Source organism: Dicentrarchus labrax, unplaced genomic scaffold, assembly GCF_905237075.1.
Source record: "Dicentrarchus labrax unplaced genomic scaffold, dlabrax2021, whole genome shotgun sequence".
Lineage (NCBI taxonomy): Eukaryota > Metazoa > Chordata > Actinopteri > Moronidae > Dicentrarchus > Dicentrarchus labrax.
In genome coordinates, this window is record NW_026136719.1 from 17259567 (window position 1) to 17279144 (window position 19578).

Genomic DNA, 19578 nt, shown 5'->3' on the forward strand with positions numbered 1-19578 from the left:
GTGCCTAAATACCTCTGTACACCATGCTAAAGTCTTAACGTTATTTGCCTTTACAGCCTCCCATGTGACCTGCTGTGTCAGAGAGAGACTGATAACTCACTATGCAAGGTTAGGATTCAAACTAATCACCAACTTAATGGTTGCAATTTAAATATCACTTCTGATGTTCATGCCTATTGTTTTGTTGAAAACAAACAAACAAAAAATATTTAAGAGGATAAACCGTAGTCCTGGCTTTTCATAACTAAAGCAACAAATGGAGTACTGCATATGTTCATTTGAGTTTATTCGTTATGTTTTGTAGTTAATATGTTTCTAAAATTCATTAAATGTGACCATCAATAGATGTTTTAATCTAAAATTTTGTAAATCAGTGTCACAATCTCCAAGCTCTTAATGTTTTTTTTAAAAAAAAGTCAGTTTACAACTCATAGTGCGTTTCCCGAACATGAGGCAGAGATGCCACACATTCTTCAGTTTTCCAAGGCTGCTGCATTTAAAATCCCAAAGATGTGACTTTCTTTTTGTCTCAGCTATCCTTAAATCGTTATTAGTTTACACTTCCACAATTTATCCATTGCATTTTTTAATAATATCTATGGGCAGAGAGGGCAAATTGTTACAGCTGAGACCATAACAGAGATCATGATGTTTTGTGTTTGTTTGTGTGTTTTTAGAGTGTCTGCGGTTTAAGTTTTGTTTCCATCATCTTTTCAGTTTTCTCTAGAACAAGACCATGCTAGTATTTCTGTCAGTCTTTACGAATCACAGGGTTTTTTGTTTACGTATAACTGGGTAAGTAATACATGTGTTATTATTTCTAATGATGTTCTTCTTAGTTTAAGTGTCTAAAAGGGTGTAGTCTAAGGTTTTTATTGTTTATATTTACTGGAATAAAGGGTTAGTTGTGGTGTTTGGAAAACTTTGAAAACATTTTTATTGGACATTATCATTGCAATCATTGTTTGAATCATTCAGTGCACTTAAGCTTTTGGATTAAAACAGATAATAAATATTTCTTTTTGCATCCATGTGTCACATTTTCTGTGTGATTATAGCAATCTCATGCCTAACTGCAGCTGTGCTTCACTCACTCCTCATCCTCTGTTATCACAACCTGTTTAAATAAAGTTTCCCTTTTTTTTTTTAATTCTGCCACCCCTCAGAATTGTGGGATTGCAATGGCTGCTCCCTTGTCTGTAAACATACGCGTTGTGTTTACGAGAGCCGCTGTGTAAATATTTTCCAGTGGCAGCCAGGGGTCCGTCACTTTGTGTGACTACCTACCCGACCATAAATTGACCTCAAATCTTGAACTAAATGTTATAATTTCTTTATTTTAGACGAAAAGGAACACGCAGAAGTTTCCCGCAGTTTGCCGCGCGGCCTAGTCGGCCCTGATAGCTCTCAGGCTAGCCAACGCTAGCTGCTCCGAGGTACGTAGTAGTTTGATTTCATTTGATCTCATCGTTATTAAACGAGGGGGACACATCATTTTACTTGCTTACTTGTTAGCCTAGCCCCCTTGGTGACCTTGGAGTAAAATAGGAAGTGTTGAGGTCACAAATGGGACGACTACTGGCCCGAAAGATGCTGATAGTGTTGACATATATGTATGAGTTATAACTTTATAATAAGGGTATCAGTGTCTTGTTTGGAGGTTTGTTTATGAGTAAGTTCAATGTCGAGACCTTCCACCTTTTGAGCTGAACGTAATGAATAATAATTGTTTGTGTTTGTGTCCATGAATCTCGGTTCACTGTAGTGCTGACTCAGTCAGTAGACCGTCAGAAACCAGATGTGATAACCCATTAACTTACTTGTTCATGTGATTTATTGAGAAAGATTAGCAAACATTTCCACGCTGCTACTCTCTTTTTTCATTGACAATTATTATTATTAATTACAAAAAATTGCAACAAATTTGATAACAAAAGACGCAAAAAACGCTACATTTTCTTCTTTAACAGTAAACAAAATCTTTTTGGATTTTGGACTGTTGGTCGGACAATGTCAACACTATAAAGAGGTCACCTTTGATTTTGACTATTTTCTGACCTTTTATAGATCAAATGATTCATAAATCATAAATTAAAAAGTCATTATTGGCAGACAGTCCTTGTTTGAAACAATAACTGAGTAATTATGTTTTAAAGGTGTTGCCATGAGTAACATTTTCACCTTTTGCACATATTATTTCCCCACAGATAATGGATGACGATGTGTCCATGCATAGACTGGAAGGGACTGATCCAGCCGCTCAAGTTGGTGGACTGATATTGAAGAAGAAGAGCGCTGCTGCAGAGCCCCATGTTTTTCGGGCACCCACTCCACGCACCTCCTTGCTCGGCTTGGACCTGCTGGCAGCCCAGAAAAGGAAAGAGCGGGAGAGCAAAGAACAGGCTGATGCTTGTGGCGATGACAGAAATAACAAGAAGTCAAAGGTTTCCTCCTACAAGGACTGGGAGGAAGGTAAAAGTGACTCTGGATCAGATGATGAAGAAGATGATGATAAGAACAAAGGTGCTAAGAAGGAGAGGTAAGTGTCAGTGCTTCACACAGAATAATATTTGATTGAAAATGATGAATGATGGATTCAAAGACAGACAACCCTCATGTCTATGGAGAGATGAAGTGCTCAATTTTAAGTAAGTAAGACATAATGAAATAAAAAAATGATGAATAAATACAAACAAAGACTTTGTGATAACAAGTGGCATTAATATGAATTATAATGGTGTTGTGAAATAAAAACAGCTGGAAATAAATTAAAATGACCATGACTGTGAAAAGCAGGACAGTTTTGGGCTGTATTATTTCACAATTACATGGTTATCATATTTTGTTTGTATTTGTTAAAACAATAATTAGTTCAATTTCCTGTCTTATTTATTTATTCATTTATTTAGTTAGTTAGTTTTGAATTTTTGGGGTTTTTACACCTGGACACCCTAGTTAGTGAATTTGTAAGGCACTTTATGTTGATTTACGCCTGTGAGTCCTTTCAGAGAAAACGTTCAGCTTACTAAACCATGAAAGACCTTTCACTGTGGGTCATTGCATCCCATAGAAGAACTTGGAACGTTCCACTCTTAAGTGTAATAGCGTACAAATACGTATAGTGTGACTAATGTGTAATGTTTTATTTTCGTCTTGGCAGCAGGAAGTATCGTGTGACTGGCTCTGAGACACCCTCAAACCCCGGAGGGGTCAGTGAAGAGTTCCGACGCAGACACCAGCAGAGGGAGAAGGACAGACGTGAGCACGGGGTCTACGCCTCTTCCAAAGAGGACAAGAACAGAGAGAGAGACAGAGAAAGGAGCAGAGATAAGGGCAGAGACCGAAGGAGTGAAAGAGGTGATTTTTGCAGATATTTTTCAGCTCATTTTAGCCAATTGCCGATGCCAACATATGGACATTTTTTCAAACCTAGTTGCAGAGAACATCAAGTGGCTCCTGTAGTGGAATTAACATATGCCTTGTCTTATTGTGATGGCCCACTGGCAGAACATAAAATAAATGTGCACATTCACATTCATTTCAATTCATCCTACTTGTAGTATTTGAAAAAAACACGATTGGTATATCAATCAATAATGAAAGCAAATGTTAGATCAGTCGGGGTTGTTGACATTAACTTTCCCATGTCTCTGTCAGATGAGCGAGAGAGCAGCCACAGCCGTGGCAGCAGCAGCAGCCGGTCGGAGCGGGGTGAAAGAAGTGAGCGCTCACAGAGAGAGGGCTGGTCCGATCGCATCAGCCGGGGGAGTAAGAGAGAAGAACCCCAGACACCACAGCATCGCCCCAGAGGTAGTTTTTTAAAATATATATTTGCTTTTATTTCAATGTATTATTCATAAGAAACTTAGACTTAGAAGAAAAGAAAGAAACTTAATTGGTTGACTAAACTTTTATTGTTTTTTGCATAGATTCTTTCACACCTTCACGGTCCAACTGGGAAGAGGATGACAGTGGTTATTCCAGTTCACGGCATTCCCAATGGGAGTCTCCCTCCCCTGCCCCTTCTAACAGAGAGTCTGATCGTTCAGAGCGAGGCCATCGCTCCAGCCGAGAGAGTGAGAGGAGGGACAGGTAAACAACTGCCATTCATTTTATCTGACATTTTTTATCCCCCAGGCATAAAAGCCTTAGTTTTATTTGAAAATGTCCTTCAAGTAGATAGTTCAATCACAATCACAATAATATATATTATATATATTAAATATATTTTATTATTTTTTAATTATTTCAATCTAAGTTTTCTCAGGGACTTACAAATACAAATAATAGTTTCTGTTAAATACATCACCTAATTTTGTTAGCAAAGACCAAATATTTGGTAACTTGGTTGGACTAACATTCTTCACAAACTCAATTTTCACTGTAATGATGATAACAGCTTACAGTTATTTGTATTTTATAACACGGCTGTTTGTATTCAATATTGCCACATTTTTGTCAAACTATTGTCATACTTAAATCATTGCTACTTGATGCTTACATAACGTGTGTGTGTGTGTGTGTGTGTGTGTGTGTGTGTGTGTGTGTGTGTGTGTGTGTGTGTGTGTGTGTGTGTGTAGGTCAATCAGAGGCCGTTACCCTGACGACACACCCCTGCCCACCCCATCATACAAGTACAACGAGTGGGCCAATGACAGAAAGCATTTAGGTTCTACACCTCGTTTATCACAAGGAAAAGGTACCGTTCTTAAAATAAGACATTTTGTTCTCACTTGCAAGATGTATGTGTATGTACGATAACATGTATTTTTCCCTCTCTTCAGGTAGGAAAGAAGATGGTGAGGGAGGAATTATGTTTGATAACGAGGATGAGAAAGAACAGTGGCAGGAGGACCAGAAGGTGAGTGACAGTTATCTCTCATCAAACAATGAAATATTTCCTGGTGATGTTTTTATTTTTTTTATACATCTCTAATTGTCTCATGGTTTTGCAGCAAGCTGACAGAGATTGGTACATGATGGATGAAGGCTATGATGAGTTCCACAACCCTTTTACTTCCACCTCTGATGAATATATTAAGAAGAGAGAGCAGATCCTTCAGAAGCAGACTCAAAAAAGAATATCTGCCCAGAAACGACAGATCAACGAGGTACAACCACAGTGCCCCAAATCAGCATAATCAAAACTATCAGTCTGTATATATATATATATATAGTCTGTGTGTATATATATATATATATATATGTATGTGTGTGTGTGTGTGTGTGTGTGTACTTATTTGTGTATTTGTCTTGTTAGTGCATCCGTCTGTGTTAGTATATCTTCTTCTAACAGGCTGTGTTTCTTGTCTCAGGATAATGAGCGGTGGGAGACCAACCGAATGCTGACCAGTGGTGTAGTGCAGAGGTTGGAGGTGGATGAAGACTTTGAGGAAGACAATGCTGCTAAGGTTCACCTGCTGGTTCACAACCTGGTTCCTCCCTTTCTAGATGGAAGAATAGTCTTCACTAAGCAGGTAAACAAGACCTAAACAGCTCATGATCTAAGGCCTATAGTCACGAGGTTTACAGAGTTTAAGAGTTTGGTTTTATCTAAATGTTTTTATGCGTGTCTTTGCCTCCCTGTTGCAGCCAGAGCCGGTCATCCCTGTGAAAGATGCTACCTCTGACATGGCCATCATCTCTCGTAAAGGCAGCCAGCTTGTCCGCAAACATCGTGAGCAGAAGGAACGCAAGAAGGTTAGCTGCATTAATAACTAACACTAAGAGTACGACTTAGACAAATGGGTCTGACCTGGCTTTGTGATCCATGACTTTGGTATTAAAAGGTTAACAGATTTTTCTGTGATATATATATATATATATATATATATATATATATATATATATATATATATATATATAGGGTTGCTATAAGATGTCTATAAAATTACTATGACCACAGTATACGAATGGCAGGTCAAATAATTGTTGGATTGGATTAACCCTTTATAAGCTAACTACATAATAAAATCTGGCATGCCGAGTACGCATACATTTTAAATTCTACAGCTTTTTAAATCATACAGAGGACTTGGCCTTGCTTGTATCAATGCTATTAATACAAGTGTGAATAGGATGTGCAGTTAATGTTATTATTGTTGAGGGGTGCCCGGATATCTCACCTGGTAGAGCTGGTGCCCCATGCATATCAAGGCTGAGTCCTTACTGCCGTGGCCCAGGGTTCGAATCCGACCTGTGGCCCTTTGCTGCGTGTCATTCTCTCTCTCTCTCTCTCCCCCCCTTCTTGTCACTCTTCAACTGTCACAATAGATTAAAGGCCATAAAAGCCAAAAACAGTGTTCTAATTGTTGATATATAAGAAAATTAAAACCAATAAGCATTTTAAATGAATATCATATAAATCATCTGTATGGAGAAATGTGGTCAAGCACAAAGCAGGTATGCTCTTCATACTCTGCTGTTGAGAAATGTTAATGGTGTTTGTTGGTGTGCACCTGTCCGTTTGATAATGCCAATGCTGTCTAACTTCATCACTTCAGTAAATAATTTATTCATGATCACCTTGCCTAGACAGTTGATGACATTTTAACTGCAAACCACCATCAGTGAGGTGAGACCACTTCACAAATGCAACGCTAGGTGCTCTTGTCATCGTGTGTGTGTGTTGAATGTGCATGAAATTGCAATCTTTGTGTGCAGTTACAGACTGAAGCATTAATCTTTATAATCATTTGATTTAATTGGAATAATTATGTTTTCAGGCACAGCACAAACACTGGGAATTGGCAGGCACCAAGTTGGGGGATATTATGGGGGTCAAGAAGAAGGAGGAAGAAGACCTGTCTGGGGGTAAACCGGTTGGCGAGGATGGCAAAGTAGACTACAGGTGACCAGACTAATCCACAAGCTTAACTTCTAAAACTGTAATGTCATTTTTCATGACCTGCTATATTAATCTTTTAATCTTCTAATTAATATTTTCCTCTTTCTGCCTTATAGAGCAGAACAGAAATTTGCAGACCACATGAAAGAAAAGTCTGAGGCCAGCAGTGACTTTGCTAAGAAGAAGACTCTTCTGGAACAGAGACAATACCTGCCTATTTTTGCTGTCAGACAGCAGCTTCTTAACATCATAAGGTATTGATACCCAAATACAACCTCATCCCCAGTTTTTGGCCCAAAAAATGTTTTACATCACATTGAAGCTGTGAGTTGTAGTTTGACTGTTTTGTTTTTTTTACATCTGCAGGGACAACAGCATAGTGATTGTTGTTGGGGAGACGGGCAGTGGGAAAACCACCCAGCTCACTCAGTACCTGCACGAGGATGGCTACACTAGCTATGGCATGGTGGGTTGTACTCAGCCCCGAAGAGTGGCAGCCATGAGTGTGGCCAAGAGAGTCAGTGAGGAGATCGGCACCAACCTTGGAGAGGAGGTGAGACAACTGTCAACAGTCACATTTGGAAATAGTTAGCCCTACTGATGCAAACCAGCAGTCTGTATACATTTTTAGCTCTGATTCTTGAATCCTTGTGAACATTTAATGTTGACTAATTTGCTTTTGATGTCATGAGTGTTAATATGATCATAGACAATTATTTTAGGAGGTCACTGTACGTAGAAGAAACTCTGATAATGTTTTTAAATACTGTCTGATTGCTCATGTAGTTGCCCAATGACTTCTGTGACTCCAGTAATAACATGATTGCATAATGGCCAGACTGAGACTTGCATGGTCAAACTCAATAGTAAATCATAAGTTGTGTACCTCCGCCATCTAGTGGACAAAATGAAAACATAATGTTTGGTAGGGATTGAACTGATGAGTAACAATAAAAGGAAACACTGGAGCTGCTTAAATAGTAGGTAAAGCTAGTCAAAAATTGCACTGTTACAGAGATACGGTAGTAATTATGATTTTAATAAAGGTATAATTTGTCTTTTTGTGTAAACCTAATGCATGTCATACAGTTGTATTATCTGTAAGCACGTTAAAGTGTCATACATAAAATTGTGAGTTGATTATTCTGACATTGTTTGCTGCAGGTGGGCTACGCTATCCGTTTTGAGGACTGCACATCCGAAAAAACCTTGATAAAGTACATGACAGACGGTATCCTGCTCAGGGAGTCACTGAGGGAGTCGGACCTGGACCACTACAGTGCTGTTATCATGGACGAGGCTCACGAACGCTCCCTGAATACTGATGTGCTGTTCGGCCTGCTGCGTGAGGTCAGTACACAACTACCTAACATCTATTTAGGATACACGTTACTTTATTATTTTTTTTTAAGACATAAACACATTTACATCTGAGTGTGTCTTAATGATAAATTACCTTCTCAGGTTGTTGTTTTGTGTCAAGACACTATGACTTCAACCATCTCTCTTGTGTCCACTGTTTTCTCTCAGGTTGTATCTCGACGCACCGATTTGAAACTCATAGTTACCTCTGCAACTATGGACTCAGACAAGTTTGCGGCATTTTTTGGCAACGTGCCCATTTTCCACATTCCAGGAAGAACATTTCCTGTAGACATCTTGTTTAGCAAGGTATGTCTCTTCTTCTTCTACTTTGACCTAAAGACTTTTTATCCTAAATCAGGGGTTCCCAAACTTTTTCTCTGGGGAGTGTGTGCTTCTGTCAGTAAGTATGTAGTAAATACCCTACAGACAATAAATTACTCTGTCAATTGACATGTGAACTAACTTTAGGCAAATAACAATAAAAAGCTGTCTCTACCTGTTCTGTCAAGAATTGTGTTTTGGTTGTTGTCGGATCATATCAGTGGTTTGATTTTGTATTGGACTGATTTGTTGTGTTTTGTGCTATGTAGACTCCTCAGGAGGACTATGTAGAGGCATCAGTGAAGCAGGCCCTGCAGATCCACCTCAGTGGGTTAATAGGAGACATCCTCATCTTTATGCCAGGGCAGGAGGATATTGAGGTGAGGGACATGGCTGCTATTCTCACTCAAATGATTGTTGTATATTTATTTTGGCATAATATTCAGACATTTGAGTAACTCGAGTTGTTTTTTGCTGTCAATAATACAGAATGTAACACTGCTGGCCACTTACTGTCAATGGCTTTTTCCAGTTTGTGTGAATGTTGTAATTATATTTGAATTAAAATATATCCTGGTTTTCACAGGTGACGTCAGATCAGATTGTGGAGCGGTTGGAGGACTTGGAAAACGCTCCTGCACTGGCTGTGCTGCCCATCTATTCCCAACTGCCTTCCGACCTCCAGGCCAAGATCTTCCAGAAGGTGTAGATCTGAAACAGCCCATAATGTTGCTTGCATTTCTACACTTTATATTTGTGAGTAAACACATGCAAGAAAACAAAACTGACCTTTAATTACTCCTCTTCTAGGCTCCAGATGGTGTGAGGAAATGCATTGTTGCCACAAACATCGCTGAGACCTCCCTCACTGTGGATGGAATCATGTTTGTCGTGGATTCAGGATACTGCAAACTTAAGGTTACATTGAATATACATTTTCTCACACTGCAGTTCTCCATAGGTCCTTTCCCTATGTTAAACAAATCTCTCTTACACACTACTTTTTTCTGTCAACAGGTTTTCAATCCTCGCATTGGAATGGATGCTTTACAAGTTTATCCCATCAGCCAGGCTAATGCCAACCAGCGTTCTGGCAGAGCAGGACGTACAGGACCGGGGCAGTGTTACAGGTAATGGCCCTTGTCTTCTCTCTGCATATGCATGCATTCACAAACACATGCTCAAACCCACAAGCAGTGTTGAGCTGGAACTGGTGCATGGTTAGAATTTATGCCATATTCAGGTTCCTGCAAAGCTACCCCTAATCTTGGATTTTAGTTGACAATACCAAGACTCTCCCAATCCTACAAAATAGAGGATATCAGGAACATACATTATTTTGTATCTTATATTTGTATCTTAGTTCACATTCAGTGAATAGAAATACACCAGCTGAATATGATGTTTCTTTCCGGCTTTCCTGAGAATGCATCATTTAAGCATGATTGTTGTTAAAAGTGTGTTTTCTTCTGCCAGTTGTTTGAAATCAGTACCATCGTCAGTTTGATCAGGGCTCCGAATGTGTGACATGACTGTGCTTTCAAGACAGTCAGAGGCAGGAAGAGGGAGAGCAGGCCAGAACCCTGATCTCCAGAGGATTTCATGCATTTTAACTCTGTTTATGGCAGGGAAATGTGCCACAAAAAGACCCTGTCAGAGGTTTCACTCGACCCCTCCCTCTTTTGCCATATTTACATAAGCCAAGATTGAGTGACATGGGGACACACAGGGCAAAATGTTTTTGCATTGCTAATGAGCTGGGGTGCTTATGAAAGCCCACATATTTCTGGATTAATCATGCCCACCTGCTCTTACACATGAGCTCACACAAATCGATGAAGAATCAGTTTTGATGCAGCTTTACAGAGTACAGTCAAGGTGTTTGAGTAGTTGTGGATGTGTGTATGTGTTAGAGAGCAGAGGCAGTGAGTCACGCTGGTTTGCTCTGCTTGCGTGGAGAATTCCCCACTCAAAGACACTTTTAGCTGTGACTGGAGGCGCTCACTCGAAAGCTAAAACTCCATATACATTCAAATCCTTCTGTAATTATAAACTCTTACGTCAGACAGCTGTTATTCCCTAAATAAATTGTAGCTTCATGAATTTTCCTCTGCAGCTGATCTACATCTGGCGCTTACTGTTTAGTTAAAATCCCACTGGCATGCCAGCATATATTTGAGAAAGTAATTCACATCAGTGTCGCATAACAACATGCCCCAGAGGAGCATATTCCTCACTGATCTGTGCAGTGTTTCAGTTTACATCAAAAATAAAAAAAGAATGTACAATCATCTGTACATTTTTCTTGTTTAGAAAAATCTAATTTTAGTATAACATCATTCTTGGTGGATTAGATTTTACACTCACTGTGTCTGTCTCTGTCCAGGCTCTACACTCAGAGCGCTTATAAGAATGAGATGCTGACTACCACCATACCAGAGATTCAAAGGACCAACCTGGCCAATGTAGTCCTACTGTTGAAGTCTCTGGGTGTTCAGGATTTGCTTCTCTTCCATTTCATGGATCCACCACCTGAGGACAACATGCTCAACTCCATGTACCAGCTCTGGATTTTGGGAGCTCTGGACAACACAGGTGGGTAGTGAACAAGGGGTTGGAATCACCAGAAGCATGATAATATAATAAGATACTTGCATTACATAGAAATACTTGAAATATTCTGACTATTGTAATATATTGTAATTTGTTACCTTTTTGACAGCTAAATCTAATAAAAATGTAATCTGTTAACGCTTTTTATTGCAGAAAAATGATTTTAATGTTAAGAAGACGGGGTGAAAAACATTCATTATAAGTGACCTACATTGAATTTGATATGCTTCTGAATACAGTCTAAAGTTAACTGTAGTAATAAGTCAAGTAATTGTGGCAGATGTACTTTAAACATATTCAACAATTAACAATAACAGATGTATTTATAATGTAATTCAAAGTATCCAAATTATGTGTTGTACCTGTTTCCTTTCCTCTGTCTCTAATAGCAGACCTCACAAGACCTCCACCAGTCTTATAAACAGTAGGGCCAAACAACATAAAATATCCTCTTTTAGAGACGATGGTGAAGCTGTGACAGAGATTATTGGGTATTTGAGGGTTGTATTTCCCCTCAGTGCTGCTATATACAGTGGTGATGCTGACACCACAAACACAGGCAGGAGACTTGCTGTTTAAAGGATGCTGCAGTGATGATGCAGACACTGCAAACAGGCCTGGAGGAGGTAGTTGTGAGGTTTAGCCAGTGGAGTAATTGCCTAGTAACTGATCCTGTGTTTGATTTGACTGGTCGGGTCTCATTTCTGTCTCATCCTTAGCCAGATTCCAGGGGATTTAGGGATTTGGGGATAAGGGGCGACTTTTGATGATTCCCTGTATGGTGTGTTAACAGCAGATTATCTCTGATTAAGGCTTACCTGCCCCAAACTGGCTGCTCTGCTTCTCTGCTTTTCCTCCTCATAAGCTTCTTAGACTCTGTCGTCTAATCATTTAAATCAGAACTGGCAAAGTTTTTGATCTCACTCCCTTTTTTCTCTCTACAAGTATTCTCAACTGTCAGCAGTTCATCCTCCTCTCTCATGGTGATAGACAAATAAGTGTCACATTATACTGGCTCCTCCATCCTGCCAGTGGGCTTTGGATAGAAAAGAAGCTTATCACTCATCTTGTGCTCGTCCCTCCGACATTCTTCACATTTCATGTACTTTTAAATTCTTCACATGTGACCTTGTAATTGTGTTATCTTGTGTACTTTCAGGCGCTTTGACACCAACAGGGCGTCTGATGGTGGAGTTTCCCCTCGACCCCGCCCTCTCCAAGATGCTGATTGTGTCCTGCGACATGGGCTGCAGTGCTGACATCCTCATCGTTGTCTCCATGCTGTCTGTGCCGGCCATCTTCTACAGACCTAAAGTACGTCTCATTTGATACAGTTATTGTATAATAAAACATGTACTGTGTCCGTGCAAAATAGATGGGAGGCCACCAAACATATTGTCATATTTTTTTAATAATCCATTTGTTGTTGTGTTAAAGTGGCTAAAATCTGTATTTTTACGTATATATGAAAGTGGTCACTTGTAGTGATGAACCGAAAGAGAATTACTATCTGTATCTGCAGTTCAGCTCTATGGAGCATTATAGCATTTTCAGCTGAGGGTGTTCCTTTTTAGCCCGCACTCTCATAGTGTTGTGTTTGTGTCTGTTGTTGCTGTGCACCTGTCTGTCTGTCTCTCGCTCTCTCTGTCTCTCTCTCTCTCTCTCTCTCTCTCTCTCTCTCTCTCTCTCTCTCTCTCTCTCTCTCTCTCTCTCTCTCACCCCAACTGGTCGAGACAGACGACCACCCACCTAGAGCCGGAGGATCTGTCCTAGGTTTCTGCCTTTTAACAGGCAGTTTTTCCTTGCCCTTGTCGCCAAGTGCTTGCTCATGGTGGTACTGTTGGGTCTCTGTAATTAATGTTAAAGAGTTCGGTCTAGACCTGCTCTATTTGAAAAGTGTCCTGAGATAACTTCTGTTATGAATTGGCGCTATACAAATAAAATTGAATTGAATTGAATTGAATTGAATTTGGCCGTGGCAAGCAGCTGTTTTAAGTGAAAAAGCTCTAAAACCCACTGCACACCACCTGCTCAATGGAAAGACAGTTAGCAACTAGCTAGTGAACATAGTGGAGTATTTAGCAGTTGAAGAGCCAGATATTTACTTCAGGAATTAGTGTTAACCAAAAACAGAGCTAAAAGGAGAGTAAATATTGGACTTGCATTCGGAAGGTAACCAGAAACTCGACTCCAAATTATTGCTAATGTTGCCCTGTGACTGCTGGATGTGTAAATATGTTTAATTTAAGCTTTTGTTTAATTTGGGTGTGTAGAACAACATTACACAATGAAAGTAAAATAATCTTAAAATGATTTCAAAAAAATTCTAATGATCTGTAAAACTGAAAACTCAACCTGTGTTTATCTCTGTAGGGTCGTGAGGAGGAGAGTGACCAGGTGAGGGAGAAGTTCTCAGTCCCAGAAAGCGACCACCTCACCTACCTTAACGTCTACATGCAGTGGAAGAACAACAATTACTCCAGTGTCTGGTGCAACGAGCATTTCATCCACACCAAGGCCATGCGCAAGGTCAGACTCCCACTGCTTCAGCTGTTTTCTCTGTCAGCTCCCTCTGGCCCTGGATGTTTTCCATTTTCTATTGAACTCCAGCATATCAAGATGATTATGTGTGAATCTTTTCTTGCTTTTGGTTGCTTTAAGAAATGTTTAGTTTTTTACCGACTGCAGTGATATGTATTCTCTTAAAACATTTGACTGCAAGCCAACTGTATGGATGAGTTTTCTACGTGGTTCTAATTTTTTAATGCATATTATTTTTGTGCAGGTGCGTGAGGTGCGCTCCCAGTTAAAGGACATCATGGTGCAGCAGAGGATGAACCTGATTTCGTGCGGGTCAGACTGGGACATCATCAGAAAGTGCATTTGTGCTGCTTACTTCCACCAGGCTGCCAAGCTCAAGGTACTTCCTCCTCTCTAGGTTTTCCTCAGTTAATATGTTACGCCTAGTGGCAACTGGTTGTGGCAGATTTATAGCAGCATAATTACGGAGTGGTGAAATATCCCTCCTGGCCTCACATTAATACAGCGCTAAAATCTGAAAGGGAATTTGAAATCATGACTGTATAATCAAGGTTCTCCGTTTGACTTATGAGTAGCTGGCTAACCCAAGCAATCGTAGCAGTGTTGGATATACTTCAAATTTATTTTCCTGCTGTCTAAGCCAGGTGGAGAAGCAAATTAACCCAGATGACCTGCTTTGCTCCGACCTTAAAGTGCACAAACACCCACGTTTTTTCTATCCGGAAATTCTCAGTTGCACATTTAATTTGTTATTTATGCCTGTGTTTCCTCCCAGGGCATTGGTGAATATGTGAACGTGAGGACAGGCATGCCATGCCACCTCCATCCTACCAGCTCCCTGTTTGGTATGGGCTACACTCCTGACTACATCATCTACCACGAGCTTGTCATGACCACCAAGGTAAAAAATTCTGTCGGCTGCAGAACTCGGCTAGCATGAAAACAATTTGTGATGTGTGCTGTTGATGTTTTAACTTGTTCTTTGTTTTGTAGGAGTACATGCAGTGTGTGACTGCAGTTGATGGAGAGTGGCTGGCAGAACTTGGGCCCATGTTTTATAGCATCAAACATGCGGGAAAAAGCAGACAGGTAAGGAAAGACTATGCTGAACCTTGCTCATTGCATACTAGGTTCATTCACAACCCTGCCATAAGTATTCAGAGAGGAAATGTTTCTGTTTCTGTCGGCTGATAATATTGTAATTTAGGCATTCTTAGGTCCAATCCAGGGAAATCTTAATCCTAACATGATACTTTCTATTTTATATAATATTTTAGACCAGTGGTTCCCAAATGATTGGGCTTGTGACTTCTTAGAATAAAGAAATGGCTGCTTGTAACTGTTGTATAAGTCCACTGGTTGTGACCAGTTCAACTAAAAAAATTTTCTTTGTTTTATCTGAATCATTTTAGGGGAATAAGGAGATAAAATTGCATAAAAGAGGAAAGACAGCAGTTATTAGAATAGTCTGACAATTAACAGAATTTGGTGTTGCAAAAACTAATTTTGTTGCTTTCTTATCTTGTTAATCCTTTCGTGACCCATACAATTTATCTAATGAACCCCCAGGGTGGGAAGCACTTTTTATATAACCGTGTGCTTCCAATGTTGTAGCAATAGTTTGAGGAAGTCCTCTCTTGTTGTGTAATCTACAAAGAAATGATTTCCCCAGTTTGGTGTGGAAGAACTTGACTGGCCTCCACTTTTGGGATGAACTGCGACTGTGAGCCAGGCCTTATCGTTATAGCGTACCTTGTCCATCTGTTGTATTGACCAAAACACATCTCTTAATGTTATTCTGTACATCTTCCTCATTGGTTTGCTTTTCCAGGAGAACCGTCGCCGTGCCAAGGAGGAGATCAGCAACATGGAGGAGGAGATGTCCATGGCGGAGGAGCAGCTGCGAGCGCGTCGAGAGGAGCAGGAGAAGAAGAGCAACACTGGCACTGTTAAGTAAGTCATCTCCTCTCTTTTTTGTCCCCTCATCACACGCGTGCCTCATCTAACAATAGTTCCCCATGGCCCTCATTTTCTATATACAGTCAAGATAGAAACGTTTAATTTACCTACCTCGCTGCCAATCCATATCTTCAGCCCTCCCTCCCTCTCCTCCTCTCCCACTCTCTCGACTCCACCTCTCTCACTCTTCATGATGAGCTTTTCTCACCTCTGGTCCCTCCAGACGAGACAAAAAGAAATAATATTGACTCCTGGCTGACCCCCATTACTGCAGCAATTTAAATTGTGCCATAGCAGAGCAGAGAAAGGAGGGGAACGTTCAATTTCAAATTAGACCAAAAAATTAATTTCACACCCATCCTCGAGCTTTACAGAGAGAAATAAGGTTATAAAGACAGATTTAAAAAAAAGCGAACTTTTATTGTTAATTAATGAGCTGGTTTATCTGTCTGAGTTTGTGTGACCAGGTCTGTAACAGATCTGTTGAAAATAATCACACTCGAGGTATAGGATTAAGAATTAGATTTAAGCAGAGGAAACTGGATGTGTGATAATGAATGTCGTCGGCTCTCCTGGGCTCTTGGCTGCCTTTGTCCTCCGGCAGGCCTCACAAGCATCTCCTCTATGAGTTCACTGTGACCGGGATGAAATATTTCGTTGGGTACGACTTCATGTGCCGGCTGCTTATCACCTGTCTCCCTGCTCACCAGCACAGATCAGTGGTGTGAATTAGTAAATGGCCCAGTCAGTTGTTTTGTGTATAAACGTAGAACAGTGTGAGTGAGCCACATCAGGGGTAAGAGCTAGAAGTACGGGCCCATGTTTTTCCATATGAAGCACATAAAGGTCCAGTGTGTAACATAATGGATGATCTATTGGCAGAAATCGAATATAATAAGCCTAAGTATGTTTTCATTAGTACAGAATATAGGAATCGTGTTTTTGTTACCTTTTTATAATGAGCCATTTATATCTACAGATGTCACAGGTTGCCTTCCATGAAGTCCACCATGTTGAACCGCCATGTTTTACAGTAGTCCAGAAGGGACAAACCAAACAGTGGCTCTAGATAAGGGCGTGTGCATTTTTCACACATTATGCGGCTACCATAGTTTTTCTTCTGTGCTTGGTAGGGGAGGGTGAAATGAGGGAGTTGCAGTCTAAATGCAAATCAATTAGACTTCTGGAACTTGCTTGAGTTGTGTAATCCTTCACAGTGTGCATCAAGTATGTCTTAATTTTAGTCAAAGTTACAGTCCTGATGTGAGGTAATACATTGCATGCATACAGATTAATTTGAAACGTCTGCATTTTGAAGAATATCCCTGATTTAAAAAAAAAAATGTATGCAGACCTGATCGATGACACAACCTAGGCACGTTTTGAGAGTTTCATATTGTATACAAATGAATGAAAAGCATCACTACGCACATCATTTGTAGTGAATGGTCTACAAAATGCTAAATCAATGGTATGGTCCTGTAAGACCCTGTAAAGGCAAATCCATGTCCAAAGTTATGAAACTACTAGCAGCTTGTGTATTGAGTAAAGCACCACAATTTCACCTCAAGTGAACATGGAGACAGAGAGAGGGGGACACAGTGACAGAAGGGGGTTATGGCCTGATGGCTGTAATTGCTGCAAGTGTGTGTGTGAGTGAGGAAGAGAGCGAGAGAGAGAGAGAGAAGTGTGGGCAGTGTCAGGGTGTCACGCTGCTGTAATTAAAGATGATAGATTTGCTGTCAGAGGCGTCAGGCTCTACTTCCCAACACCTTTCACAGAGACACTGGCCTGCCTTTTTACTCTCCTCCAGTCCTGCTGATTTCATGTTCACATTCAGCTTCCCTTCATGTTCAGCCTTTTATTTTTTTAAAACAGAGGCTTACCTCATGTAAAAGATGTTTAGTATCTGACTAAATGAGCGAAAAAGAATGCAGCTGAATAGTATGTTGTCACAGTAAAAAAAAAAAAAAACCTTACCTATTTTTCTCTGATTCAGGGCTGTGAAAATCTGCACACCAGGAAGAAAAGAAGAGGCCCCCATGACGCCCAGACGCACCCCGGCCCGATTTGGACTGTAGAACAACCCCCTGAAGCTTACCAACCTACCATGTTGGCTCCTCTAGACTGATTATTATTTAGGACCTGGACCACACCAGCACAAGCAAACACACTAACTTCCAGCAGCCATTTGTCCCTCCCAGCATGGCCGGAGTCAACTGCAGTTCATATACAGACCACTAGAGTGAGAACTTGTATAAGGCACAAGACTCAAAGATGAGCCAGGTCCATCAAATGCTCCCTCCACCTTTATCAGCAGATAGCTGTTTCCATTCTACATTTTAAGGAATAAAGGACTGTTGTTGGGTTCCTTTTTGTATATTTAGTATTTATATGTGGTCATTACTGAAACAAGTGTTTTTACAGATATCTCTAAAATGATTTTACCTAAGCTGGAAACATTTAATTTTCTATGGTCTGTTGCATTTTCTCCACCCTGAGAGTAATATCAGAGGAAAACTGAAAAATAGTGAGCTAATTTCAATGTTACTTGTTTTTGTGTCCTTGCATTTACTAGTTCTTGTACTGTCGTGGCTTGAACAGCGTGTGTGCCACCATGAAGTGCTCCTCTACAGACTGAAGCACTATTCTAACTGTACTTGTGGCATGAGTGTCTTCAGACTCTAGAATTGTGTTGTAATACCCCCCAATACACACACACACACACACACAAACACAACACACTCATGCAGGCTTAGGCAATTGACCTTTTTCTACTTTCTGTTAACCTTGTTCCAACAATGTAATGTACCACAGCTTTGCTTCATACAAAACATTATCACGCTGGATTAAACATATCAACTGTTTTATTTTCATGGTCCTTGTGTTCAAAACAGCACACAGTTTCTTTTGTGATTTTCCTCTAAACAATGTGTCTTTTTAAATGGGTGAATTTGTTTGTTGATGTACACCCTCCTCTGCCCTCTCAGCTGATCAGAATATCACGCAGCTTCAGATAGACTGGTCTATCTGTAACAAAACAGTTTAGTGAAGGCCATGTTTGGATGGTGACAGTGGTTCTGTTTTGTCTTTTTTTTTTTTACATGGATCTGAGACAGCAGGAGGACTTCTAATGGATGTTTTTTTTTTCTCTTAACATCTTTTGTAAATGAAAAAATAAATAAATGTTAGCTATTTTTTTTTAAATCCAAGTCGATTTCATTTGATATTGTAGTCACTAATGTGTCTTCCTGTACACTGCAAGTGCCTAACATAAATATGTCTTTTAGATGGAGTTTTTAAAGTTAGTTCTGCAGTGGCATAAACGATAGCTCTGTAAGTGAAAGTGATGGAAATTTGTTTAGGCTGTAAGTTCTCTATATGTGGCCTGGGTCTTTTCTTGCGTACATGTGTCTCCCTATAAAAAACAAAACAGTGGTGAATTTAGAAGCTATCAGCTGCACACACGCAGTTTGTCTTCAGTCATTACAGCCAGAGATTTAATCAGGCACTGAAAAGGTGACTGACTTATTTTCATCATCAATTAATCTGCATATTACTTCTGGATTCATTGTTTTTTTTCCCATAACATTTTAGAAACTAGTAAAATGCTTCTTATGAAGTCTTAGTGCCCAAGGGGACAGTTTTAAATCAGGGCTTCAACTAATGATCATTTTCAGTATTGATTGTTTCAGTGCCAATTACAAAAAAACCCATGGTAACATCTTAAGCTTACTTGATTTGTTCGACCAGCAACTCCACACCCAAAGATATCCAGTTTATGATTGAAAATCCTCACAGTTAAGAAGCAGAAACCTCAAAATGTTTGCCCTTTTTGCTTAAATGAAATAACAATAATCAAAAGACTAAATAATTATTAATTTATACATAATATATACATCTTCTGTCAACTAATTGTTTCAGCTCTACTT

The 19578-nt window shown here is 39.9% G+C and overlaps 1 protein-coding gene across 2 annotated transcripts; it reads left to right on the forward strand.

The window, feature by feature from the left end:
- The first annotated feature begins 1160 nt into the window (after positions 1–1160).
- dhx38 (DEAH (Asp-Glu-Ala-His) box polypeptide 38) lies at positions 1161–18853 on the forward strand. 2 transcript variants are annotated; one of them, XM_051379455.1, is made up of 27 exons: positions 1161–1436; positions 2208–2539; positions 3161–3357; positions 3658–3810; positions 3930–4092; positions 4581–4699; positions 4785–4861; positions 4956–5111; positions 5316–5477; positions 5593–5700; positions 6726–6850; positions 6964–7101; positions 7214–7400; positions 8012–8197; positions 8378–8518; positions 8803–8913; positions 9120–9236; positions 9344–9451; positions 9551–9663; positions 10920–11128; positions 12306–12460; positions 13520–13675; positions 13932–14066; positions 14463–14588; positions 14681–14776; positions 15519–15640; positions 17646–18853. In XM_051379455.1, the coding sequence occupies exons 2-27, from the start codon at positions 2211–2213 to the stop codon at positions 17725–17727; spliced, it is 3771 nt and encodes a 1256-aa protein (XP_051235415.1). In that variant the 5' UTR covers positions 1161–1436; positions 2208–2210; the 3' UTR covers positions 17728–18853. The 2 variants fall into 2 exon arrangements, with proteins under 2 accessions (XP_051235415.1, XP_051235416.1); XM_051379456.1 differs by having other exon boundaries at positions 3164–3357.
- Positions 18854–19578: the final 725 nt, after the last annotated feature.

What these genes read in the sequence shown, in the direction of transcription:
- dhx38 (XM_051379455.1), top strand. Translation starts at nt 2,211, where the DNA reads ATGGATGACGATGTGTCCATGCATAGACTGGAAGGGACTGATCCAGCC. An exon ending in GAGAGTGAGAGGAGGGACAG is followed by an intron (nt 4,093 to 4,580) that starts GTAAACAACTGC and finishes GTGTGTGTGTAG; the next exon opens with GTCAATCAGAGGCCGTTACC. An exon ending in AGGCCAAGATCTTCCAGAAG is followed by an intron (nt 9,237 to 9,343) that starts GTGTAGATCTGA and finishes CTCCTCTTCTAG; the next exon opens with GCTCCAGATGGTGTGAGGAA.